This window comes from Heptranchias perlo, chromosome 5, assembly GCF_035084215.1.
Source record: "Heptranchias perlo isolate sHepPer1 chromosome 5, sHepPer1.hap1, whole genome shotgun sequence".
Classification (NCBI taxonomy): Eukaryota; Metazoa; Chordata; class Chondrichthyes; order Hexanchiformes; family Hexanchidae; genus Heptranchias; species Heptranchias perlo.
The window spans coordinates 6,120,123-6,146,760 of record NC_090329.1 but is presented as its reverse complement, the minus strand read 5'-3'; the positions used below and the strand labels follow the sequence as shown (position 1 = coordinate 6,146,760).

The 26,638-nt window shown below is 42.5% G+C and overlaps 1 protein-coding gene across 3 annotated transcripts in view; it reads right to left on the bottom strand.

The window, feature by feature from the left end:
* The window catches only part of gclc (glutamate-cysteine ligase, catalytic subunit), a 76,988-nt gene that overhangs the window by 29,721 nt on the left and 20,629 nt on the right, over positions 1–26,638 (bottom strand). For all 3 annotated transcript variants that reach the window (XM_067983992.1, XM_067983990.1, XM_067983991.1), the window contains exons 3-8: positions 19,471–19,583; positions 18,438–18,620; positions 6,935–7,048; positions 4,834–4,892; positions 1,729–1,865; positions 1,564–1,638 (exon numbers count right to left, since the gene is read on the bottom strand). In XM_067983992.1, the coding sequence (XP_067840093.1) occupies positions 1,564–1,638; positions 1,729–1,865; positions 4,834–4,892; positions 6,935–7,048; positions 18,438–18,620; positions 19,471–19,583 (681 nt within the window). The remainder of the gene's footprint in view (positions 1–1,563; positions 1,639–1,728; positions 1,866–4,833; positions 4,893–6,934; positions 7,049–18,437; positions 18,621–19,470; positions 19,584–26,638) is intronic.

Below are 26,638 nucleotides of genomic sequence, written 5' to 3'. Positions count from 1 at the left end.
AATTGCCATCCTAAAAATAACCCCTTTATCCCGACTCTTTTCTGTTAGTTAGCCAATCCTCTATCCGTGCTAATATATTACCCCCAACCATAAGCTCTTACGTTGTGCAGTTACCTTTTATGTGGCACTTCATCCACCCTGCTCGTTACTTCCTCAAAGAACTGATAAATTTGTCAAACGATTTCCCTTTCATAAAACCACATTGACTCTACTTTATTTTGAGTCTCTAAATGTTCTGCTACTACTTCCTTAATAATTGATTCTAGCATTTTCCCAATTACAGATGTTAGGCTAATTGGCCTATAGTTACCTGCTCTGTTTTCCTCCTTTCGTTGCATTTGCTGTTTTCCAATCCACTGGGACCTTTCCAGAATCTAGTGAATTCTGGAAGATTACAACCAATGCATTCACTATCTCTGTAGCCACTTCTTTTAGGACCCTCGGATGCAAGCCATCGGGTCCAGGGGACTTGTCAGCCTGCAGACCCATTAGTTTGCCTAGTACTTTTTCTCTAGTGATAGTGATCTCCCCCCTTCCCTTTGCTCCTTGATTATCTATTATTAGTATATTATTAGTGTCTTCTACTGTGAAGACAGATACAAAATATCTGTTCAATTCCTCTGCTATTTCCTTCTTTTCCATTATTATTTCCCCAGTCTCATCCTCTAAGGGATCAATGTTTACTTTAGCTACCCTCTTCCTTTTTATATACTTATAGAAACTTGACAGTAAGAGCTTTTACATTTCTTGCTAGTTTACTCTCAATCTATTTTCTCCCTTTTTTTCAGTCATTCTTTGCTGGTTTCTAAAGTTTTCCCAATCTTCGGGCTTACCACTAATTTTGCCACATTGTATGCCTTTTCTTTTAACTTGATACCATCCTTAACTTCCTTTGTTAGTCATGATTGGTGCACCCTTCCTCCTTATTGGGATATATTTTTGTTGTGTCATAAAATATCTTTTTAAATGTCTGCCACTGCTTATCCACAGTCATACCTTCTAATCTGTTTTCCCAGTCCACTTTAGCCAACTCTGTCCTCATTCCTTTATAATTGCCCTTATTTAGGTTTAATACAGTAGTTTCAGATAAGATCTTCACTCTCAAACTGGATGTGAAATTCTCTCATATTATGATCACTGTTTAAGGTATCTCTTACATTGAGGTCATTAATTAATCCTGTCTCATTACCAGTTCTAAAATGACCTGTTCCATTGCAACTTTGGACCATCTTAAGCACCGATTCAGAGCTTCCCAAACTCAGGAAACCATGCGCCAAGGTTTAGGACTCCAGGTTAGCTCCGGGCTGCTCCTAGTTTTACTGTATAGGGTCACTCCAGGACAATTCCCCATCAGTGATGTCATACAGCCACCTAACAGCAAGATATACTGAAATCTGCTAGGTCAGTCTGTTTGTTCCACTATAAAATGGAGAGTTCACAAAATCAAATGTACTTTCCATAGACTTTGCTTCCCTTTTTATTGTTAATCAACTTTATGCTGTACGTGATGGCATCAGGAGAATGAAAATTCAAAAACAGAGACCAAGATTCCTTTGCACTTACCACAATAGGGCAGATTGTGGCGAGTTGGTCATACAGATACCTGGCTTCTGAGATGCTGCATGCTTGGAATGTCACCTATCACAAAAGAGGTATGTACGTAAGAGTATAAATGAGAAATTAAACAGATAACATTATCACTGTCAAATTTTGAAACTGAACACTCACCTGAAGACAGCAATTGCCCATACCAAACCCCATAGCATCCATATAGATGTGATCAGGTTTTGTTGCTCTTGCTGCCTCTCCATCATCATTAAGAAACTTTTCAATAAATGGAGAGGAAATATTTGTGTCTTTATAAACTGCAAGGGAGAAAAAGTTATAAGCCTGGCAACAGCTGGTAGCATTATAGACTTGAAAAAGGGAAATATTACTTTTATTTTCCATAAATGGAAAGACAAGTAGTTCACTAATAGTATCTTTCCCCATTTCTCTCAGCATTTTATTTTTCAATAACTCGTCCTGTTAAGGTTAAAGATCTCTCCGTGCAGCTCAGTAGACCAACATTTCACTGTAGAGGACAAGATCGGCAGACCTCAATGCAATAAGCAGTCCGTTTACAGACTGATCAATTAAACAGTTATCATTAAGCTTTTGTTGTTAGGAGAACACAGCAAAACTCATTTCCATCTATAAACATATTAACTATAAAACATTCAATGGCGACATGCAGGTGGGGATTCCTGCCTAATATCAAGAGAATCCATCTGCTACTATTAAATGTAGGCCGACTAGGTTCTAAGGAGGAGCCCTTTAATGATTATTCTGCAAAAGCACACTCAAAACAAAATGTTTGATACACGAGGGCATGTAATTCACATTGAGAATAATTGTTCACCTAATAACTTTCACTTGTAAAACACTTTAATGCATGGTCCTTGGATTGGAGATGAGTCCCACCCAATGGCTCTGTGGATAAACATATGACCTGGCATGGTACTAAACCAGCCAGAGCAGAATGTTCCAGGTGTGATTTTTTAAAAAATTTGTTCGTGGGATGTGGGCGTCGCTGGCGAGGTCGGCATTTATTGCCCATCCCTAATTGCCCTTAAGAAGGTGGTGGTGAGCCGCCTTCTTGAACCGCTGCAGTCCGTGGGGTGAAGGTTCTCCCACAGTGCTTTTAGGAAGGGAGTTCCAGGATTTTGACCCAGCGACGATGAAGGAACGGCGATATATTTCCAAGTCAGGATGGTGTGTGACTTGGAGGGGAACGTGCAGGTGGTGTTGTTCCCATGTACCTGCTGCTCTTGTCCTTCTAGGTGGTAGACGTCGTGGGTTTGGGAGGTGCTGTCGAAGAAGCCTTGGTGAGTTGCTACAGTGCATCCTGTGGATGGTACACACTGCAGCGACTGTGCGCCGGTGGTGAAGGGAGTGAATGTTTAGGGTGGTGGATGGGGTGCCAATCAAGCGGGCTGTTTTGTCCTGGATGGTGTCGAGCTTCTTGTGTTGTTGGAGCTGCACTCATCCAGTGCCTTGTAGATGGTGGAAAGGCTTTGGGGAGTCAGGTGAGTCACTCGCTGCAGAATACCCAGCCTCTGACCTGCTCTTGTAGCCACAGTATTTGTGGCTGGTCCAGTTAAGTTTCTGGTCAATGGTGACCCCCAGGATGTTGATGGTGGGGGATTCAGCGATGGTAATGCCGTTGAATGTCAAGGGGAGGTGGTTAGACTCTCTCTTGTTGGAGATGGTCATTGCCTGGCACGAATATTACTTGCCACTTACGAGCCCAAGCCTGGATGTTGTCCAGGTCTTGCTGCATGCTGGCTCGGACTGCTTCATTATCTGAGGGGTTACGAATGGAACTGAACACTGCAATCATCAGCGAACATCCCCATTTCTGACCTTATGATGGCAGGAAGGTCATTGATGAAGCAGCTGAAGAGGATTGTGCCTAGGATACTACCTTGAGGAACACCTGCAGCAATGTCCTAGGGCTGAGATGATTGGCCTCCAACAAGCACTACCATCTTCCTTTGTGCTCGGTATGACTCCAGCCACTGGAGAGTTTTCCCCGATTCCAATTTTACTAGGGCTCCTTGGTGCCACACTCGGTCAAGGGCAGTCACTCTCACCTCACCTCTGGAATTCAGCTCTTTTGTCCATGTTTGGACCAAGGCTGTAATGAGGTCTGGAGCCGAGTGGTCCTGGCAGAACCCAAACTGAGCATCGGTGAGCAGGTTATTGGTGAGTAAGTGACGCTTGATAGCACTGTCGACAACACCTTCCATCACTTTGCTGATGATTGAGTGTAGAGTGATGGGGCGGTAATTGGCCGGATTGGATTTGTCCTGCTTTTTGTGGACAGGACATACCTGGGCAATTTTGCACATTGTTGGGTAGATGCCAGTGTTGTAGCTGTACTGGAACAGCTTGGCTAGAGGCGCAGCTAGTTCTGGAGCACAAGTCTTCCGCACTACAGCTGGGATGTTGTCGGGGCCCATAGCCTTTGCTGTATCCAGTGCACTCAGCCCTTTCTTGATATCACGTGGCTGAAGACTTGATATTTGGCTGAAGACTGGCTTCTGTGATGGTGGGGATATCTGGAGGAGGCAGAGATGGATCGTCCACTCAGCACTTCTAGCTGAAGGTGGTTGCAAACCTTGGTCTGTGTTGAGTCAGTGGGCCTCAGTAGTGGTAGCAATTGGTTGGAGTATTGAACAGCGAAAGGGCTCACTGCTGACTTATCTAATGGTAAAGTATAGATGATGATGTTTGGTGAGGCCAGGATTGGACTCGACAGATTCCCGACCCTTCCAATTTAGGCTCATATGAAAAATTACTTCTTGGAGTAGAATCATAAAATGTTACAGTACAGGAGGCAGCAATTTGGCACGCTGTGCCTATGCTAGCTTCTAAAAGAGCTATCTACTTTGTCCTATTCCCTTGCTTTTTCCCCCCATACTTTTTAATATGTATCCACTTCCCTTTTAAAAAAGTGATCAATTCTGCTTTCACGACTGTTTCTGGCAGGGCTTTCTCAATCCCAACAGCCCTTTGTGTAGAAAGATTTCTCTTAACCAAAAGAAAGGAAGGGGTTATGATTTTAAATTTACATTAAGCTCTAGTTACCAACTCCAACAAGTGCAAACAGCTTTTCCTTATTTATTTTATCGAAACCTCTAAGTCTTAACACCGATCAAATCTCCTCAGAGCTTTTGGCACCCATGGAACCAGCACCATACATCTTGGATCATTAGTTTCAGGAGAGGGAGGAAAAGGAGAATTTTCAAGTCAGAGATTTGTGAAAGTCAATTTAGAATGTTTACTTACTTGGTACGTTAATGGCTATTTTTTCTCCCCGCCTGTGTCGGATATTCCTGGTCAAAGTGCTGATGAAAGAAATCCAACACAACAAACAGATGGCATCATGAAAAATAAACAAAATTTACTGAAGTCTCTTAAGCTTGTATCAGGCAGGTGTGCATATCCCATTTTATAGAACTTACTAGTCCAAGAATTGGCTAATTTTAATGCAGTCTAAGAAAACAGCCAAAAAAGGTACATGGGTGTGGGAGACTCAACTCAGTTTGAAGCAATGAAAGTGGAGGCTTTGAAGGGGGAAACAGCAGCATGTGCCGCTGGAGGTATTCCAATTCATATTTAATTCTTTTATGAATCTATAGATTCCACAGAGAAATGCACTGAAGATAACTAAAATATTGATTCTATTTTAGTTTAAAATCAGGCAAATTTCTAACTTTTCTCCAGTGTAGCCACTGATAAGAATATTTAGAGAGAGTACAAAAGCAAGGAAGTTATTCTAAAACTTTACAAATCACTGGTTAGGCCTCAGCTAGAGTATTGTGTTCAATTCTGGGCACCATACTTTAGGAAGGATGTCAAGGCCTTGGAGAGGATGCAGAAGGGATTTACAAGAATGATACCAGGGATGATGGATAATTATGTGGAGGGACTAGAAAAGCTGGGGTTCTTGGATGAGAAAAGGTTAAAAGGGGAGAGGGGTTTTGATAGGAGTACATAAAAGATAAACTGCTTCCAATGGCAGGTGGATCAGTAATCAGTGGGGAGATGGAGCTTTTTTTAAAAAAATGCAGTAAATTATGATTATCTGGAATGTACTGCCTGAAAAGGTGGTGTAAGCAGATTCATTAGTAAGTTTCAAAAGGGAATTGGAGGTATACTTAAAGGAAAAATTTGCAGGGTTATGGGGAAAAAGCGGGTGAGTGGGACTAACTGGATAGGCACGATGAACCTAACAGCCTCTTTGTGCTGTACGAATCTATAATTTGCACTAGCTGATGAGTTAGATTAGCAACCTTCTACATCTCTTTCTTCTAGGATATAGTTCATCCTCCAAATACAAAGATAGGCAATCAAAATCTGGACACTGCAAGGCATTTTCACCTTAAGATAGTGTCAAGTCAGTCGTCTTTGACATGCATAGTATGCAGCACATGCACACTATGGAGTGTGTAGGGCAGGGCAATTATACCCAACAAAATAAACTTCAGATATTAAGTAGCAGAAAGGGAATCCCTTACATAAAGGAAGGAAGCCCCATATACTAAATGCAGGTTTATTCAGTATTTTTGTACATCCTCCACATACTGCTAAGTGATACCAAATAAAGAACAAAGGAATAGTGTTGCCCCACAGCTTTTGCCCGAGGGAACCGCTGAAAGGCAACACCATCCCACAACTTCATCTGGAGATTAGAAAAGCAGCCAGGAGTGATTCAAAAATGATAGGAAAGCTACTCTGGAACAATGGGAAAAAAAATCAGTGAGCTTGAATATCGTTATGGATAGTCATCCTACAAATGTTTAAAAAGCTGGTTACACTGAGCCCTTGTGCCAAGGTTCAGAATATGAACAGTGTTGCTAAAATGGAAAGACAGAAGATAGATATGCACAATGGACACAGTGAAAGATCCACACCTTTCAATGCAGGTTTTTAAAATTGGGAAATGGACATTAAAAAAAAGAGGAAAAAGTAATCAGGATTGAACAGATCTTGGCCATATTGAGCCATCTTGATCTCAATATTGGCATTACTTGGTGGTAACTGTTTCTATCATTTGCCACATTCTTACCACAATTTTTTTGCAGTAGCAAAGAAACTGGATTGACTAAATGGAACAAAACCAATAAAACAAGAATATTTTGATGTAGGCGACAGAAGTGCTGCCAAAAGTAGTCTGCTTCACCAATCCATACAACGGTGTTCTGTGCCACACCATGATACAGACGAGTGAAGGCGGCCACCTGACCAAGAATTCACTTGCTGATACAATATGATCTAAGCAGATGACTGCTAGACTTTACTGTGCTAAAAACCCACAAATATGCATTTTACTTTTACAGAAATAAGCAGGATGTTGTTTACTAACATTAGGTCATCATTAACTCACCTAAATCTTGGATGTTTGTTAATTGCTTCATCAGGAAAGAACAGCGATTTAGAGGCTCCACTTTCAATTGGTTTAGGCTCATAGACAGGTTGTGTGAATTGATGACACCCCAGCCTAGAAAAGCATTTTTCCCCAATGAATTAATTTTGGAAACATTTACACAAATTTGTACAGAACAAGATCATACATTTGTTTCCCATCTCTTCCATCACCAAAAAAAATTGAATACAGTCACTACTGTAGTACTTCCATCTTAACCACTTAGCATTAGGAGCTAAACCTTTTATGCAATTGAACAATCTCTTCTGCAAAAAATTAGTAAATTTCCTATGGCATTGTCCAAGGTCAGCTGAATACAAGTTTTTTAAAAATATATGTGCGGATATTACACAGTGTGCTGAGAGTTCGGTACGTGTGGGAGTTGAAGGGTTAATCTCTTTAAATCTAGTGCATATTGCTTCAACTGTTTAAGGTCAATTTAAAAGTTTAAATTTCTAAGTTTCTGTCAGGCTTCAGCAGAGAGCTGCTGTAGCAAGTTAATTGGTTAGCCAGATTCAATTGGTCCCTGAAGGTGGGGCAGGCCTGACTCATCTGAGTCTCAACTGTAGAAATACAGGGGCCTGTCAGTGCGGACTGCACGGTGTGCGGATATTACACAGTGTGCTGAGAGTTCGGTACGTGTGGGAGTTAGGTGAAGTGGGGGAAGGAGGTGCTGCTTTGCCTTGCTTTTCCTGCAGAGCGGTAGTGGACCTGAGAGCGGTGAGCGGCAGGAGAGAGCGAGACCAGAGCGGGGATAAAAACAGCGCGGAGAGAGCGAGACCAGAGCTTACTCTGAGAGCGAGACTCTGAGACCAGCGGCAGTTCGGGGTGACGTCACCAGTCAGAAAGTGACGCGGCACAGGGGAGGCAGCTGATTGGTGAGTAGGTTCAGGTGAGTATTTCTACCATTTTACTGTAAGTAAAGTAATAAGAAAGGGAAGATCTGCAGGTTTTATAGCAGATAGTGTTTTTTTTAGTGAACCTAGGTCCCTAGTATAGTTAACATTTTCTAATTTCAACGTAATTTAAAAGGGGTAACTCAGCTAAGGCAAGTCATGGCAGCAGACCTCGCACCCGTGATATGCTCCTCCTGCAAGATGTGGGAAGTCATGGACACTACCAGTGTCCCTGCCGACCATGTGTGCGGGAAGTGTGTCCACCTGCAGCTACTGACCGATCGTATCTCGGAGCTGGAGCTGCGGGTGGACTCACTGTGGAGCATCCGCGATGCAGAGAAACTCGTGGATAGCACGTTTAGCGAGTTGGTCACACCGCAGGTAAAGGGTATACAGGCAGGAAGTGAATGGGTGACCACCAGGAAGAGTAAGAGATGCAGGCAGGTAGTGCAGGGGTCCCCTGTGGCCATCCCCCTCTCAAACAGATATGCCACTTTGGATGCTGTTGGGGGGGATGACTTATCAGGGGAAGGCAGCAGCGGCCAACTTCCTGGCACCACGGGTAGCTCTGCTGCACAGGCTGGGAGGAAAAAGAGTGGCAGAGCTATAGTGATAGGGGACTCAATTGTAAGGGGAATAGACAGGCGTTTCTGCGGCCGCAACCGAGACTCCAGGATGGTGTGTTGCCTCCCTGGTGCAAGGATCAAGGATGTCTCGGAGCGGCTACAGAACATTTTGGAGGGGGAGGGCGAACAGCCAGCTGTCGTGGTGCACATAGGCACCAACGATATAGGTAAAAAAGGGGATGAGGTCCTAAAAGCAGAATATAGGGAGTTAGGAGGTAAATTAAAAAATAGGACCTCAAAGGTAGTAATCTCAGGATTGCTGCCAGTGCCACGTGCTAGTCAGAGTAGAAATAGGAGGATATTTCAAATGAATACGTGGCTAGAGGAATGGTGCAAGGGGGAGGGATTCAAATTCCTGGGACACTGGAAACGGTTCTGGGGGAGGTGGGACCAGTACAAACCGGACGGTCTGCACCTGGGCAGGGCCGGGACCGCTGTCCGAGGAGGAGTGTTTGCTAGTGCTGTTGGGGAGGGTTTAAACTAAAGTGGCAGGGGGTTGGGAACCTGAGCAGGGAGAGAGAGGAAAGCGTAACAGGAAGGGACAGAAGGTATGGAGTAATAGGTAAAGTGTTAAAAAAGGAAAAAGCAGGAACTAAGCGTCACAAAACAGATTTGAAAGTTCTTTATCTGAATGCACGTAGCATTCGTAATAAAATGGACGAGTTAACGGCACAAATAACTACGTATGGGTATGATCTTGTGGCCATTACAGAAACATGGCTGCAGGGTGACAACGACTGGGAATTAAATATGCCAGGGTATTTAACAATCAGGAAGGACAGGCAGGAAGGAAGGGGAGGTGGGGTGGCTATGTTAATAAAGGAAGGAATCACTGTAATACAGAGAAATGATATTGGGACAAAGCATCAAGATAATGAAACAGTTTGGGTGGAGATAAGGAATAATAAGGGAAAAAAAACATTAGTGGGCGTAGTATATAGGCCTCCTAATAGTTGCAACTCTGCTGGAAGAAGTATTAATCAGGAGATAGTCGGGGCATGTAATAAGGGAACAGCCATAATTATGGGGGATTTTAATTATCATATTAACTGGACAAATCAAATTGGGCAGAGCAGCCTTGAGGACGAGTTCATTGAGTGCATCAGGGATGGATTTCTTGAGCAGTATGTAACTGATCCTACAAGGGGGCAGGCAACCTTGGACCTGGTCCTGTGTAATGAGTCAGGATTAATTAATAATGTCCTAGTTAAGGATCCCCTTGGAACGAGCGACCACAACATGGTTGAATTCCATATCCAATTAGAGGGTGAGAAGGTTGATTCTCAAACAAGCGTACTGAGCTTGAATAAAGGAGACTATGATGGTATGAGAGCGGAATTGATTAAAGTGGACTGGGAAAATAGATTAAAGGGTAAGACGGTATATGAGCAGTGGTGTTCATTTAGGGAGTTATTTTACAACTTTCAAAATAAATATATTCCACTGAGGAAAAAAGGGTGTAAAAGAAATGACAGCCACCCGTGGCTAAGTAAAGAAATCAAGGATAGTATCCGACTAAAAACAAGGACATATAAGGTAGCCAAACTTAGTGGGAGGATAGAAGATTGGGAATTCTTCAAAAGACAGCAAAAAGTAACTAAAGGATTGATTAAGAAAGGGAAGTTAGATTATGAAAAGAAATTAGCAAAAAATATAAAAACAGATAGCAAGAGTTTCTATAGTTATATAAAAAGAAAAAGGGTGGCTAAGGCAAACATTGGTCCCTTAGAGGATGAGACCGGGAAATTAATGGTGGGAAACATGGAGATGGCAAAAATGCTGAACAAATATTTTGTTTCAGTCTTTACAGTAGAGGACACTAAGAATATCCCAACACTGGACAAACAGGGGACTCTCGGGGGGGAGGAGCTAAATACGATTAAAATCACTCAGGAGATGGTACTCAGTAAAATAATGGGACTCAAGGCGGATAAATCCCCTGGACCTGATGGCTTCCATCCTAGGGTCTTGAGGGAAGTGGCAGTAGGGATTGTGGATGCTTTGGTGATAGTTTTCCAAAATTCCCTGGACTCAGGAGAGGTCCCGGCAGATTGGAAAACTGCTAATGTAACACCGTTATTTAAAAAGGGTAGTAGGCAGAAGGCTGGAAATTATAGGCCAGTTAGCTTAACATCTGTGGTGGGTAAAATTTTGGAGTCTATTATTAAGGAGACAGTAACGGAACATTTAGATAAGCATAATTTAATAGGACAAAGTCAGCATGGCTTTATGAAGGGGAAGTCATGTCTGACAAATTTGCTTGAGTTCTTCGAGGATATAACGTATAGGGTGGATAAAGGGGAACCAGTGGACGTAGTGTATTTAGACTTCCAGAAGGCATTCGACAAGGTGCCACATAAAAGATTATTACTTAAGATAAAAAATCACGGGATTGGGGGTAATATTCTGGCATGGGTGGAGGATTGGTTATCAAACAGGAAGCAGAGAGTTGGGATAAATGGTTCATTTTCGGACTGGCAACCAGTAACCAGTGGTGTTCCACAGGGGTCGGTGCTGGGTCCCCAACTCTTTACAATCTATATTAACGATTTGGAGGAGGGGACCGAGTGCAACATATCAAAATTTGCAGATGATACAAAGATGGGAGGGAAAGTAGAGAGTGAGGAGGACATAAAAAACCTGCAAGGGGATATAGACAGGCTGGGTGAGTGGGCGGAGATTTGGCAGATGCAATATAATATTGGAAAATGTGAGGTTATGCACTTTGGCAGGAAAAATCAGAGAGCAAGTTATTTTCTTAATGGCGAGAGACTGGAAAGTACTGCAGTACAAAGGGATCTGGGGGTCCTAGTGCAAGAAAATCAAAAAGTTGGTATGCAGGTGCAGCAGGTGATCAAGAAAGCCAACGGAATGTTGGCTTTTATTGATAGGGGGATAGAATATAAAAACAAGGAGGTATTGCTGCAGTTATATAAGGTATTGGTGAGACCGCACCTGGAATACTGCATACAGTTTTGGTCTCCATAACTGTATGCAGGAAAAGACATACTTGCTCTCGAGGCAGTACAAAGAAGGTTCACTCGGTTAATCCCGGGGATGAGGGGGCGGACATATGAGGAGAGGTTGAGTAGATTGGGACTCTACTCATTGGAGTTCAGAAGAATGAGAGGCGATCTTATTGAAACATATAAGATTGTGAAGGGTCTTGATCGGGTGGATGCAGTAAGGATGTTCCCAAAGATGGGTGAAACTAGAACTAGGGGGCATAATCTTAGAATAAGGGGCTGCTCTTTCAAAACTGAGATGAGGAGAAACTTCTTCACTCAAAGGGTGGTAGGTCTGTGGAATTTGCTGCCCCAGGAAGCTGTGGAAGCTACATCATTAGATAAATTTAAAACAGAAATAGACAGTTTCCTAGAAGTAAAGGGAATTAGGGGTTATGGGGAGCGGGCAGGAAATTGGACATGAAGCTGAGTTCGGATCGGTCAATGCCCTGTGGGTGGCGGAGAGGTCCCAGGGGCTATGTGGCCGGGTCCTGCTCCGACTTCTTGTGTTCTTTAGATTTGTGGTTGGGATCAGATCAGCCATGATCTTATTGAATGGCGGAGCAGGCTCGAGGGACCGATTGGCCTACTCCTGCTCCAATTTCTTATGTTCTTATGTTCTTATATGCCAATAGCAGTAGAGTTGGAAGATTTCAGAAGCATGCTCCATACCACCACAACTGCCTACAGCCTGCAACTATATCACTACGGGCAACTGTTTATACACAGGATTTCAATTCTAAATGTTTACATAGGCACTTTTAATGCTGGCAAAGGTATAACCAAAAATTGTGACAAGAAGTTGGATAGGAAGTGTGCACGTAGATATTTAATAACTGCGTTTTAAGTTTCTGTTACTGGTGCAGTGTCAGAAGAAAAGCAAAGTTAATTCTAGTCTTCCCAAAATGCACTTGCAACTTCAGAATTTCACCTCCCATTTGTTGAATTGCCACACCATCAAGACCCTCAGTTTAACAGCATTTTGTTTTTTTTTTGCTGTGGGCCTATGCACATAGAAATTGGATCGAGATTGGCCAAACGGCATGTAGGGACCCCACTATGATGTACAAGAACAGGATTAGCAAGGTAATTTCATCTCACTTGCTATGGCTGGGTTTAGAAGAGGTGGGAGAACCCTATCTTGGTTAGGTTTTCTTATCCCTTCTACTGGGCTGATGGCAAATAGGAGATCTGGGACTGACTTTGGGAAGATGAAATTCCTGCATTTGCCCCCAGTTCCTTATCACCTCAAGCCAAGACTCATCACTCGTGGATGAGTGGCTCAAAAGGCCTTTTCCAATGGCATTCCAAGCCAGATGCCACGAGAGGAGACTCTCCTTTAGCGTTTCCTACCATCCGTAAAGTACCTGGTCCCTGCAGTGGAGACTGGGAACTCAGCAGTGCTGGGACATTCAGGCTAGGTTTCCAACAACCAGGGGGCCAGACATTAATAAAAACAAGCTATGCTGCCCATTTTAGGCCTCGAGTACTTCAAATTAGCATAAATTTATTACAGCATATTCTACAGTTGTGTTTAGTCAGTTAATAACATGCAGAACACAGCACCGATAATAAAAGATATTAATGTCACTTGGCGTGGAGAAAATACCCATCCTATGTTGAACATTTATCATACAATAAGATAGCTAATTTCACAAAAATTGAGCAGATAACTCATGGAGATGAAACGGTATTGTAAAGTAAACAGAAGACATTACTACTCTGGTTTAAAAAGTGTTTATTGGGGTCTTTAGAAAACGCAATTAAAAACAAAATGTATAAATTTAAAGTGTAATTCTTAATTATGTGCAATTGAAACTGATTGTGGATGTCAAACAATCCAGTTTGAAGGTATGAATAAACTTGGATCTTGCTCATATAAAAAGATAAACTGGACGACGAAGGGTACTCTGTTGGTTGCGTCCCTTGTTAGTCTTCTGAGGAGGTCTACACGATTTTTTGCTGTGGCCCGTCGGAACTGTCGATCGATGAGTCGAGCATCATATCCCGTTCTTACTAGGGCGTCTTTCAGCGTCTGTAGGTGTCCATCGCGTTCCTCCTCGTCTGAGCAGACCCTGTGTATTCGCAGGGCCTGTCCATAGGGGATGGCCTCTTTGACGTGGTTAGGGTGGAAGCTGGAAAAGTGGAGCATCGTGAGGTTGTCCGTGGGCTTGCGGTAGAGTGAGGTGCTGAGGTGCCCGTCTTTGATGGAGATTCGTGTGTCCAAGAAAGAAACTGATTCTGAGGAGCAGTCCATGGTGAGCTTGATGGTGGGATGGAACTTGTTGATGTTATCGTGTAGTACTTCCCCGGAGCGGAGAAACTACGCCATGTTCTCCGCAGCCTTCAACGTGTCATCAATGATGATGAGCACCTCGCTATGGCCATCCCCACACCTCCACTACTCGCCTTTAAACAGCCACCCAACCTCAAACAAACCATCGTTCGCAGCAAATTACCCAGCTTTCAGGAGAACAGCGTCCACGACACCACACAACCCTGCCACGGTAACAAGACATGCCAGATCATCGACACAGATACCACCATCACACGAGAGGACACCACCCACCAGGTGCACGGTTCATACTCCTGTGACTCGGCCAACGTTGTCTACCTCATACGTTGCAGGAAAGGATGCCCCAGAGCATGGTACATTGGCGAGACCATGCAGACGCTGCGACAACGGGTGAACGGACACCGCGCAACAATCGCCAAACAGGAGGGTTCTCTCCCTGTCGGGGAACACTTCAGCAGTCAAGGACATTCAGCCACCGACCTTCGGGTGAGCATACTCCAAGGCGGCCTTCGAGACACACGACAACGCAAAATCGTCGAGCAGAAATTGATAGCCAAGTTCCGCACCCATGAGGACGGCCTCAACCGGGATCTTGGGTTCATGTCACACTACACGTAACCCCACCAGCGAACAAATGTTATCTGTTTTTAATATAACGGGTCATTGACTGTCTTCCTTCTCTCTCTTTTTTTTTTGGGGGGTTTGTATATTCGGTGGCCTTTTAGGTGACACCTTTCTGTCTGCTCACTGTGATTGCCTTGACAACGGGCAGTAATCATCAGGGATTGTTCTGTGATTTTCAAATGCGAAGGATTCGAAAATTTCATTTCCACACCGTTCACCTGAGGAAGGAGGAAGCCTCCGAAAGCTTGTGGAATTTAAAATAAATTTGTTGGACTATAACTTGGTGTTGTAAAATTGTTTACAATTGAATTGGGATAAGTCTACATGAGAATTGGAACAAGCCTACCAGAGACTACTACAACTCCTTTGAAGTTCACCCAGGAAAGCAAATATTAATTTTTTTTTTCCCAATTGCATCAAGCTGTCAGATAGCCACAGGATATCGAACACAAAGGACATTTGCTGGACAGGGTAACCACTTGAAACCTTTTAACACTTATCTATGAAGCAGAGCACTAACACTTGTTCAAATACGTATCAACATTGATTGTGGATAGAACACTAATGGAGCTTTGCACGAAACAGACATTAACACATTCTGACAAAGGGTCACCAACCTTCTCCACAGATGCTGCCTGTCTCGCTTAGCATTTCTAGCATTTTCTGTTTTTATTTAAGATAGCCTTTTGTTTCAGTGCAGCAACTTACAGATGCATTATTTATGTTCCTGTACTGATATGCATTAGTCAAAACAATTGCTTAATTGAACCTGGCTTTAACCTACAAGGAAGTAGTCACATTTTCACCTGACGAAGGAGGAAGCCTCCAATAGCTTGTGAATTTAAAATAAAATTGCTGGACTATAACTTGGTGTTGTAAAATTGTTTACAAGGAAGTAAACAACCAATTCACACACAGTCCTCAGACCTGTGGTTATGTGTGGTTCAAAACCCCTTTAACAAAAGACATTTGAAGGAAAGGGTTGACTGTGTCCCTATCAAACAAAGGGATTTGCAAATCTGCAAACACAGTAATGTAGTAAACTGTGTTCTCGCAAATCCTGTTTGACCTCAACTCATACTCTCCAATGCTATCAGCGTCATTGAGGGTAAAGACATTGTAGTGTGCAGATAAATATTAAATAAATAAGCTAGATGGATAATATTGAGCTTAAAGGGTCGTTAGGCTTTTGGAAACTAGCTTTTTATTGCTGCAAGTGATAATGTAAGAGAAGGCAACAAGGGCATATATCAAAGCCTTCATCTCTGCAAAGCAATGATAGGATTGAGAGGCCATGCCTTTTCACACCTATCTGATAACCTGTTCAAAAAACTGGGAAATGAACAGGGCCACATGAAACAGGATGTGCAAAGTCAGAGTTAAGAATCAGGGTCCAAACTGAGGGAACTAGAATAAAGGGCCAATCACTGCACAGAAGGTAACAGGCAGAGATGGTAAAGGGGCCTTTTACATTCCTTGGTTTGAACACATGATCTTTTCTACATCAAAGGGTCTACACAATGCAGTCACATGATCAAAGCCTAAACTGTCAATCATTGAAATGTTAATGTTTGAGGCTCAGCAACAGGGAGCAAATGGACAAAAAGAATGACACTCTCCCAATCCTATGTCCTATTGGTAAAAACAATATAAAGAGACCGTCAGAACAGTCTCCCCACCACACGGCAGTCGAAAGGAACCACACACACTGCAGTCGAACATCGCGCAAAAAGAGCTTGAGCTCAGGCCTCGATGAGCAAAAATCCTCGATTTAAAAAGGTTGTATACATGACTTGTCTGATGTTTGTATGAATTAAGACATTACATAATAATGTTGCAAATTATTAAGTGTCCAACAGGATTTTAGAGGAAAGTCATATGTATAGTTTGACTTTGCTTCAAGAATACTAGTACAAAATAATATCATACTTTTAATTAATGAAACTACAGTGAGGGTGACTTTCTTTGCTTGACTATTCGTCCAGTTCCAAGAATCACAGAAAATAAGAGATTACCCTACAGTTATAAACATTCAAATCCCTTTAATCTGGTGTTAACGATTATCTACCACAATTACTATATGCAGGTGAGGCAACAAATGTTGAACAAAACAAAGAAACTTCTACTAAAGGAAGGCCTTAAGGATTGGATTGCTTACATTGGTCCCTTTCTTTCAGTTGCAGCCTTAGCTCAGACAACAGGAAATCACAAAGGAAACATCAAAGCTCATGGTAAAAATCAGTACATTTTGATACCAAAATACTAATCACTGTACAGAGATGATCCACAACAAGAAAAGCATCTTGGTACCAAATGTTAGGCCAAAACAAAAGAATAGCTCGAAACAGTGGAGGTCGAATGAGACTTAGGGGTCCATGTACATAGATCAGTAAAATGTCATGGAGAGGTACAGAAAATAATCAAAAAGGCTAATGGAATGCTGGCCTTTAGAAGACTAGAATACAGAGAATAGAGGGAGGGGGGGGGGGGGGGAAAGGAAGAGGGGGAGGGTAGAAGTTATGCTACAGCTATACAAGCCCTGGTTGGACCATACCTGGAGTACTATGTTCAGTTCTGGGCACTGCACCTTAGGAAGGATATACTGGCCTTAGAGGGAGTGCAGCGTAGATTTACCAGAATGATACCTGGACTTCAAGGGTTAAATTACGAGGGAAGATTAAACAAACTAGGGTTGTATGCCCTGGAATTTAGAAGATTACGGGGTGATTTGATTGAAGTTTTCCAGATATTAAAAAGGGACCCGATAGTTTCTTTCCATCTACCCTATTTCTGCTGGTTGGGGAGATAGGACTAGAAGGACATAGCCTAAAAATTGGAGCCAGGACTTTCAGGAGTGAAGTTAGGAAACACTTCTACACGCAAAGGGTGGTAGAAGTTTGGAACTCTTCCGCAAACGGCGGTTGATGCTAGCTCAATTGTTAATTTTAAATCTGAGATTGATAGATTTTTGTTAACCAAATAGTATTAAGGGATACGGGGCAAAGGCGGGTATATGGAGTTAGGTCACAGATCAGCCATGATCTCACTGAATGGCAGAACAGCCTCGAGGGGCTAAATGGCCTACTTCTGTTCCTATAATAGTGACAGATGATTCATAGCATTGATATTAGTCTATACTGAAGACAGCTATTCAATGGTATTCTCTGAGGAGCTTTAACAAGCACTGAAGGCTTGCTCTGGAATTTCATTTACTACCACTCTGCTGGACCTTCATGAAAAAGGGAAGCAGAAAACAATGTCATTTCGTCCAACTGCAAAAATGCTCATTGGCAGTGCTCAAAACATAGGTCATAGGCAAAACAAAGGATAATTTCCTGACCAGCACAAACAAACTTCAGCATTTTCAAAGCTGGCAAGTTGTTGGGGAAGTAAAAGCAGCTTCCCTGGGGAGATGCTCACTATATAATGCGAAGGAGGAAACAATTTGTATAGCTCCTTCCAGTTGTCTCAAAGCACTTCATAATTAGATCACAAAAAAAGGTCAACAAAGCAACAGTTAAGTGACAGAAATATCTTAAATGGGTATGACTCGTGATTCTCCCAGTTGGTGACCTGAATTTGTTCCTAGTAGTACGGCAACTATGAATATACCATAGCTCAACTATTTAAAAGTAAACTCGTGGAATTTATTTATTGCATTCTCTAATGAGACCACCAAATGTTACACATTTTATTCAAGTAACCTTAAATCAAATTACATCTTAAACTAAAATGAAGTTTTGTATACGATTCAATCAACTCCATTATTGTATTCATACAAGACATCAGACATAAGTCAAACATATTGGAAACACAAGTGACCTTACAAGTTTTCCATGAAAACACGCACCTCATAACCAGTAAAACCTTTGATCCAAGTGTTTCACTCTTTCCAAAAAGAATGCTGACACAATCCTCAGACGACTTTAGTAATAAGTTAAATCTTCTATGTTCACTCTGTATTTCATCTCAAACTACTTTATATGAACCTGGGGGGAAAAAAACTCACTTACTAACCTGGGAAAAGCAGTGATGGTGCAGATGGTCCCATTCACTTTCAATAAGGAAAACACTTCATGTCGGCGTAACTTCATGTTTGCTTCCACAGTGTTAAAATCCGCCATAGTTCCTCCATATGGTTGCCCTGGAGTACCTTCAATCATATAGCTGCCATATTCAGGTCGCCAGAGAGTGGGATGGCTTTGGATAAAACATCAAGTATAATGAATGTTTCTTGCATTATAGACCTAGTTAGTAAGGCAGATCTTAAATAGCTGCATCTGTGGTTCAGAAACCCCATAAAAGAGGAAAGTTCTAAGCTTGGTCCTTGGCTTATGTGGAATTAGCTAATCATAATCAGTTGAAGATGCTACGATTGGTCTAAAGTCCTAGGGCAGGACCCTAGCTCCTGATCACTGAACAGTGGTGCCTTCTGGAAGTATACATAGGGCATCAGGTGAGAAGATTATGCAGAGATTCACTCTTTTCCCCAAAGTGACTTGCAAAACAGAAGCCTCTGTTCATATGAAGAATGGCCGCTTGGATGAAAAATCGCGGAAACCCTACCATAAGTTACCACCTTCAGAAAAGGGTATTTCACCAGTGAGTAAACTAGGTCTTTTCATTTTGATCAAGTCCTTCAAACTGAAAAAATAATTTTGTTCAATGTCACTAGCAATCTTTGTAATACTGACACTGAAAAGCATAAGTAATTTACTGCTCATGAAAAAATGGTCTCTAATTATCTGAAAGTGTTGACTCTCTCAATGGAATACAATAGGTTTGGAACCTCGCCCAAGTGATTATTCACGAGTCTTGATTGCCTGCCAAAACCAATCAAGCCCAACCTTGTCCTCACCGAGTGACCATACATGAATATCCAATAGAGGTCACTATATAGATTAAGAGAACCTTGGCTGATTTTTCTTTTCCTACCCCTAGGGTGTGCAATTAACTGCAGCACACCTACTGCACTGGCTGAGAAAACTGGGGCAGAGACATGAAGAGCATCCACATCCTGAATGTTTCAATGAACAAAATATTTACTTACTTGGGGTTTGTCTTTTCACCCCGATTTTGCAGTTCGTGAAGAATCTCTTCTCCCTGCAGTAACACTTGAACTTTCTTATGTTCATGATCAAATGACAATAACATGTACTCAACCTAGTGGACAAAGTAGAATTGAGTAAATACAGACAACATTAACACTAGTACTCCAGTCAAAATACAATCCAAAAAAGGTTTATCAAATTGGTGTCCAAATATGACAGCAAATATTTCCTTTGCCAACTGAAAATTGTTCAGGATTTTTATGCTGAGTGCTTACAATGGCAATGTTGATCAGTAGGCATACAATGTCGCCAATAAGTGCTCCAATAAGACTGTTTGTGTTACTCAACAACTTCCAAATGGGAAGTGAGTCTAGCCTGACTTGTCCAATCCAGGGAAAATACTATCCTATAAGTGTGTATTCTAAGACTTTTAGATTGGCCCCTAAACTAGTTTAAAGTTGTGGCCCTATTTAAATTAATAGGGCCAGTCAGAGAGACAGCTCCTCAATGTCCCACAGACTAATGGTGGGGGTATAGTGAGGTGGGAGTGGCCCTGGGAGCTCTCAACATTGACTCCAAACTTAAAGTCTCAGCTTCAGGTCAAACAAAGACAAGGAAACCTGATCACCACCTAATACCCTTTCACCTCCTCCCTTCCGACCCTCCAGGGCCCCAATCACTCCGTCCAGGTGAAACAGCGATTTACTTGTACTTCTTCCAAATTTAGTATACTGCATTCACTGCTCACGACGCGGTCTTCTTTACGTTGGGGAGACCAGACATTGATTGAGTAATTGCTTTGCTGAACACGTCCGTTCAGTCTGCAAGCGTGACCCTGACCTTCCGGTCACTTGCCATTTTAATTCTCTATCCCACTCCCACCTCGGCCTCCTACACCGTTCCAATGAAGCTCAACGGTAGCTCAAGGAACAGCACCTCATCTTTCGATTAGGCACTTTACAACCTTCCGAACTCAATGATTTCGATAACTTCAGACCATAACAAATGCTCCCATGTTTTCGGACGCAGCGGCTGGCAATGGTTCTGCTGTTGCCATTTACAGCTCTAGACCAATCTTTTGTTTCTTTATTTGTCTCATTACCACCCTCCTAGCCCTGCAGCACATCATCCCTTTTGCCATTTAATCACTCCTGCTCTCCACCCTATCACATACCTTCCTTTTTGTTCTTTCTTCCCCTCCCTTTGCCTGGCTCTGTACTTGCTTAAAAACTGTTAAATCTAACTTCTTCCAGTTCTGACAAATAGTCATTGATTGGAAACGTTAAAATCTGTTTTTCTCCACAGATGCTGCTGGACTTGGAGTATTTCCCGCATTTTCTGTTTTTATTTCGTATTTCCAGCATCCGCAGTATTTTGCTCAAGATAACTGTGGTTGTTGGAAGCCAGTCATCACTGCAGGAGTTCCTCAAGGAAATGCACTCAGCCCAACCATCTTCAACTGCTTCAATGACCTTCCCTCCACCATAACTTCAGGAATGGGGCTGTTCACTGATGATTACTGTATTCAGCTTTATTTGCTATTCCTCTGATAATGAAGCAGCAAATGCCAGCATACAGGACCTGGATAACATCCAGACTTCGGCTAACTAGTGGCAGGTAACATTTATACTACTCAAGTGGTGCAGAATAACCATCTCCCAGATAAAGACCAGCCAACTCCTTGACCTTCAATAGCACCACGATCACCAACTCCCCCACCATCAACATCCTGAGATCATCATTGGTCCAATTCAGGATCTGATCATTCATTTCAACACGATAGCTACAAGGAGAGTGGCTGGGTAATTCTGATGAGTGGCTCACCTCCTGATCCCTCAAAGACCCTCCACCATCTACAAGGCTCAAGTCAGGAGTGTGATGGAATCATTCACTATTCGCACGGATAGACGCACCTGCAACAAAATTGAAGCTCAACACATCCAGGACAGAGCAGTTTGCTTTACTGGACCCCCTCCACACTGTAGGAATGATACCTACAATCTACAAAATGCTCTGCAGCAACTGGCCATAGTTATTTCAACTGCACATCTCTCCCCTGTAACTTCTACTAAGAACAAGAGGTGCAATGTTGCGGACCATCACCAAGTTCCCTTCCCAGTAACACACCCATTCTGACTTGAACAAGTCACCTGTCCTTCTTCATTACAGGGTTATCATAGGGAAGTCCCTACTTAACACCACTGCACAAGAACTGCAGCAGTTCAAGATGACCCACTATCACCATCTCAGGGCAACTAGAGACAGCCAATAATTTTTTTAAAAAAATCATTCAAAGAACAAAAAAATGCGCTCTTCCATGAGAAATTGAAAATCTCAAGGGTGGAAGTCATGAGTACAAAGTCAGTTTTCACCAGGAAATTAAATATAATTTTCAATACAAATTACACCAGATTAAGCAATCTATTTAAAACCTGAACTGCAGTTTACTTTCTTTCTGATTTCAAAAGTCAGGTATTTGAATGCACAGAGTGCACTAGTGAGTACAGAAATAGGAGGACAGTGCAGATGACGGCGTGGCTGGAGAGATGGTGCAGGAGGGAGGGCTATAGATTCCTGGGGCATTGGGACCGGTTCTGGGGGAGGTGGAACCTGCACAAGCCAGACAGGTTGCACCGCAACAGGGCCGGGACCAATATCCTTGCGGGGAGGTTTGCTAATACTATTGGGGAGGGTTCAGGGGGATAGGAACCTGAGTGTAGATTCAGATGGGACAGAATCAGAACTGGAGATAGAAGGCAGAAAGTTAGTAAGTGACTCAGGAAGGCAGAGGAAACAAAGGTTAGAAAATAAACAGCAAGGGAGTTTGGCAGTGCTTAAAAAGGTATATACCTCATTGCAAGGAGGAAGGTGAAATAGGCAGATGAGCTGAGGGCACAGATAGCCACATGGCAGTACGATCTCTTAGCTATTACAGAAACATGGCTTAAAGAGGGGCAGGAATGGCATTTCAACGTTCCTGGTTACAGGGTTTTCAGACGAGGCAGAGAAGGGGATAAAGAGGGCAGTGGCAATTTTGGTTAAAGAAACAACTACAGCTGTGTGGAGGGATGATATGTTAAAAGGATCATCAAATGATGCCATATGGGTTGAGCTATGGAACAAAAAAGGGGCAGTCACACTACTGGGAGTGTACTATAGACCCCCAGTCAGAGGGAGATAGAAGAGCAAATATGTAGACAAATTTCTGAGAAGTGCAAAAAACAGTTGGGGATTCCAACTACCCTAATGTTAACTGAGACACAAACAGTGTGAAGTGTATAGAGGGTACAAAATTCTTAAATTGCATTCAGGAAAACTTTAGGCAGTACGTAGCAAGCCCAACAAGAGAGGGGGCAGTTCTGGATTTAGTTTTAGGGAATGGAAGCTGGACAGGTGGAAGGAGTATCAGTGGGAGAGCATTTTGGTGGGAGTGATCATAATTCAGTTAGATTTAGCATAGTTATGGAAAAGGACAAAGATAGAACAGGGGTTAAAGTTCTCAATTGGGGAAAGGCCAATTTTACTAAGCTAAGAAATGATTTAGCAAAAGTGGACTGGAAACAGCTACTTGAAGGTAAATCAATGTCAGAGCATTGGGGGGCATTCAAGGGGTACAGAGTAAACATGTTCCCACAAAGAAAAAAGAGTGGGGCTGCCAAATCTAGAGCCCCCTGGATGGCAAGGATCATACAGAGTAAAATAAGGCAGAAAAGGAAAGCTTATGTCAGACACCGAGAACTCAATACCACAGAAAGCCTAGAGGAATATAAAGAGTGCAGGGGTGACATTAAAAGGAAATTAGAAAAGCAAAGAGGGCATGAAAAAATACTGGCAAGTAAAATTAAGGAAAACCCAAAGATGTTTTATAAATACATTAAGAGCAAGAGGATAACTAAGGAAAGAGTAGGGCCTATTAGAGACCAAAAAGGTAACCTATGTGTGGAGGTAGAAGATGTGGGTATGGTTCTTAATGAATACTTTGCGTCTGTCTTCACAAAAGAGGGGGACGATGCAGACATTATAGTTGAGGAGGAGTACGAAATATTGGATGGGATAAACTTAGTGAGAGGGGAAGTATTAAAGGGATTAGCATCTTTGAAAGTAGATAAATCACCAGGGCCGGATGAAATGTATCCCAGGCTGTTAAAAGAAGCAAGGGAGGAAATAGCGGTGGCTCTGGCCATTATTTCCAATCCTCTCGGGATACGGGCTAATGTTGTACCATTGTTTTAAAAAAGGAAGAGCGGGATAGACCAGTCGGTCTAACCTCAGAGGTGGGCAAATTATTGGAAACAATTCTGAGGGACAGGATAAACTGTCAATTAGAAAAGCACGGAGTAATCAAGGACAGTCAGCATGGATTTGTTAAGGGAAGGTCGCGTCTGACTAACTTGATTGTTAACCCCTCAAAAAATTCAAGGAGGGTCGATAATAGTAGCGCCTTTGATGTAGTCTACATGGATTTTAGCAACGCTTTTGACAAGGTCCCACATGTCAGACCGGTCAAAAAAGTACAAGCCCATGGGATCCAAGGGAGAGTGGCAAGTTGGATCCAAAATTGGCTCAGTGGCAGGAAGCAAAGGGTAATGGTCGATATGGTTTGAGGGACTGGAAGACTGTTTCCAGTGGGGATCCGCAGGGCTCAGTACTAGGCCCTTTGCTTTTTGTGATACATATTAATTGATTTGGACTTAAATGTAGGGGGCACGAACAAGAAGTTTGCAGATGAAATAAAAATTGACCGTGTGGTTGATCGTGAGGAAGAAAGCTGTAGCCTGCAGGAAGATATCAATGGACTGGTCAGGTGGGCAGAAGAGTGTCAAATGGAATTCAATCCAGAGAAGTGTGAGGTAATGCGTTTGGGGAGGGCAAACAAGGCAAGGGAGTACACAATAAATGGGAGTATACTGAAAGGTGTACAGGGAGTGAGGGACCTTGGAGTGCATGTCCACAGATCCCTGAAGGTAGCAGGACAGGTAGATAAGGTGGTTAAGAAGGCATACGAATACTTTCCTTTATTAGCCAAGGCATAGAACATAAGAGCAGGGAGGTTATGCTGGAACTGTATAAAACACTGGTTAGACCACAGCTTGAGTACTGCATACAGTTCTGGTCACCACATTACAGGAAGGATGTGATTGCACTAGAGAGCGTACAGAGGAGATTTACAAGGATGTTGCCAGGGCTGGAGAATTTTAGCTATGTGGAAAGATTGGATAGGCTGGGGTTGTTCTCTTTGGAACAGGGGAGGCTGAGGGGTGATTTAATTGAGGTGTACAAAATTATGAAGAGCCTAGATAGTGTGGATAGAAAGGACCTATTTCCCTTAGCAGAGAGGTCAATAACCAGGGGGCATAGATTTCAAGTGATTGGTAGAAGGATCAGTGGAAAAATTTTTTCACCCAGAAAGTGGTAGTGGTAGTGGTCTGGAACTCACTGCCTCAAAGGGTGGTAGAGGCAGAAACCCTCAACTCATTTAAAAAGTACTTGAATGTGCACCTGAAGTGCCGTGATCTACAAGGCTACGGACCAAGTGCTGGAAAGTGGGATTAGGGTAGTGTGGACACGATAGGCCGAATGGCCGCCTTCTGTGCCGTAAATTTTCTATGGTTCTATGATTAAAGCAAATATTTTGGTTATAATGCTATGGATCGATAGATCAGTCTTTCAAAAACTGGAAGTGGCAATATCAGTGAAATGGAAAAGTACAATCGCATTGCTCTGCTTAATTTCACAGATTACTGTATTCTGGATTAACCTCTCTGGTCATTACTACTAAACCAAATCAGTGGCACAAAATGAATATTCTTGCAGATGAGTACTGTCAAAAAATTTGATAATTGTCAAAAACCTGGCCAAAGAATCAAAGTATGAACTTACCAAGCAGAAAACTGAAGCAATTAGCATTGCTATTCATAACTGTTAAAATATATACAAAAAATGGCAAAATTAACACCCTGGTTTCTAAAAGCTAAAAAACCTCCTCTAATTCAGCATTCAAGAAGTTTGGTGTCATGTAATCTGAGGGCTGATGTGCCAAATCTGACAATCAGCAGTAACTCTTTATATTAGATTCCGATACACTACCACCACCCAAATGTCTGCAAGTCACATCTTCCTTTCCAACAGACCTTAGGGACCATAAAGAGTGACTTGCTTTTTCTCCAAGTCTTGTAACTAGTCCATATGATGGGAAACAGGGAAAAGGCAGACCTTATTTAGCTTACCATATTTACAGCACCAATGACTTAGCCTCAGAATTTTGCAACAAAACTCGAGGATCAAGAGGTGAGGAGCTGTTAAAGGCCACTTGGTCCAACACGTCCATTCCTTTTTAAATTGTTCAGAACACCAACAGCCCACCAAATGCCTGTGCCGACTCTTTGAAAGCTATCCAATTAGTCCCTTTACCCTGCTGTTTCCCCATAGCCCAGTAAATTGTTTCCTTCAAGTATTTATCCAATTCCCTTTTGAAAGTTACTGTTCAATCTCCTTCCACCACCTTTTTAGGCAGTACATCCCAGTCATTACAACTCACTGTGTAAAAAAGTGTTTCCTCATGTCACCTCTGGCTCTTTTGGCGATCATTTAAATCAGTGTCCTCTGGTTACTGCCCTTCTGCCACTGGAAATAGTTTCTCCTTATTTACGCCATCAAAACCGTTCATGATTTTGAACACCTCTATCAAATCTTCCGATAACCTTCTCTTCTAAAGGAGAACAACCCCCAGCTCCTCCACATAACTGAAGTCCCTCATCCCTGGCACCATTGTAGTAAATCTTATCTGTACCCTCTCTAAGGCCTTGACATCCTTCCTAAAGTATGGAGCCCAGAATTGAACACAATACTTCAGCTGAGGCCTAACCAGCATTTTACAAAGATATAGCATATCTTCCTTGCTTTTGTACTCTGCCTTTATTAACAAAAAGCATCTGGGATCCTGGGCTTTAACAGCCTTCTCAACTTATCCTTCCACCTTCAAAGATTTGTGCACATACATTCCCAGGTCTCTGTTCCTGCATTCCCTTTAAAATTGTACTATTTAGATTACATGGCTTCTCCTCATTCTTCCGACCAAAATATATCACTTCACATTTCTCTGCGTTAGATTTCATCCGCCATGTGTCTGTCCATTTCACCAGTCTGTCTACGTCCTCCTGAGTCTGT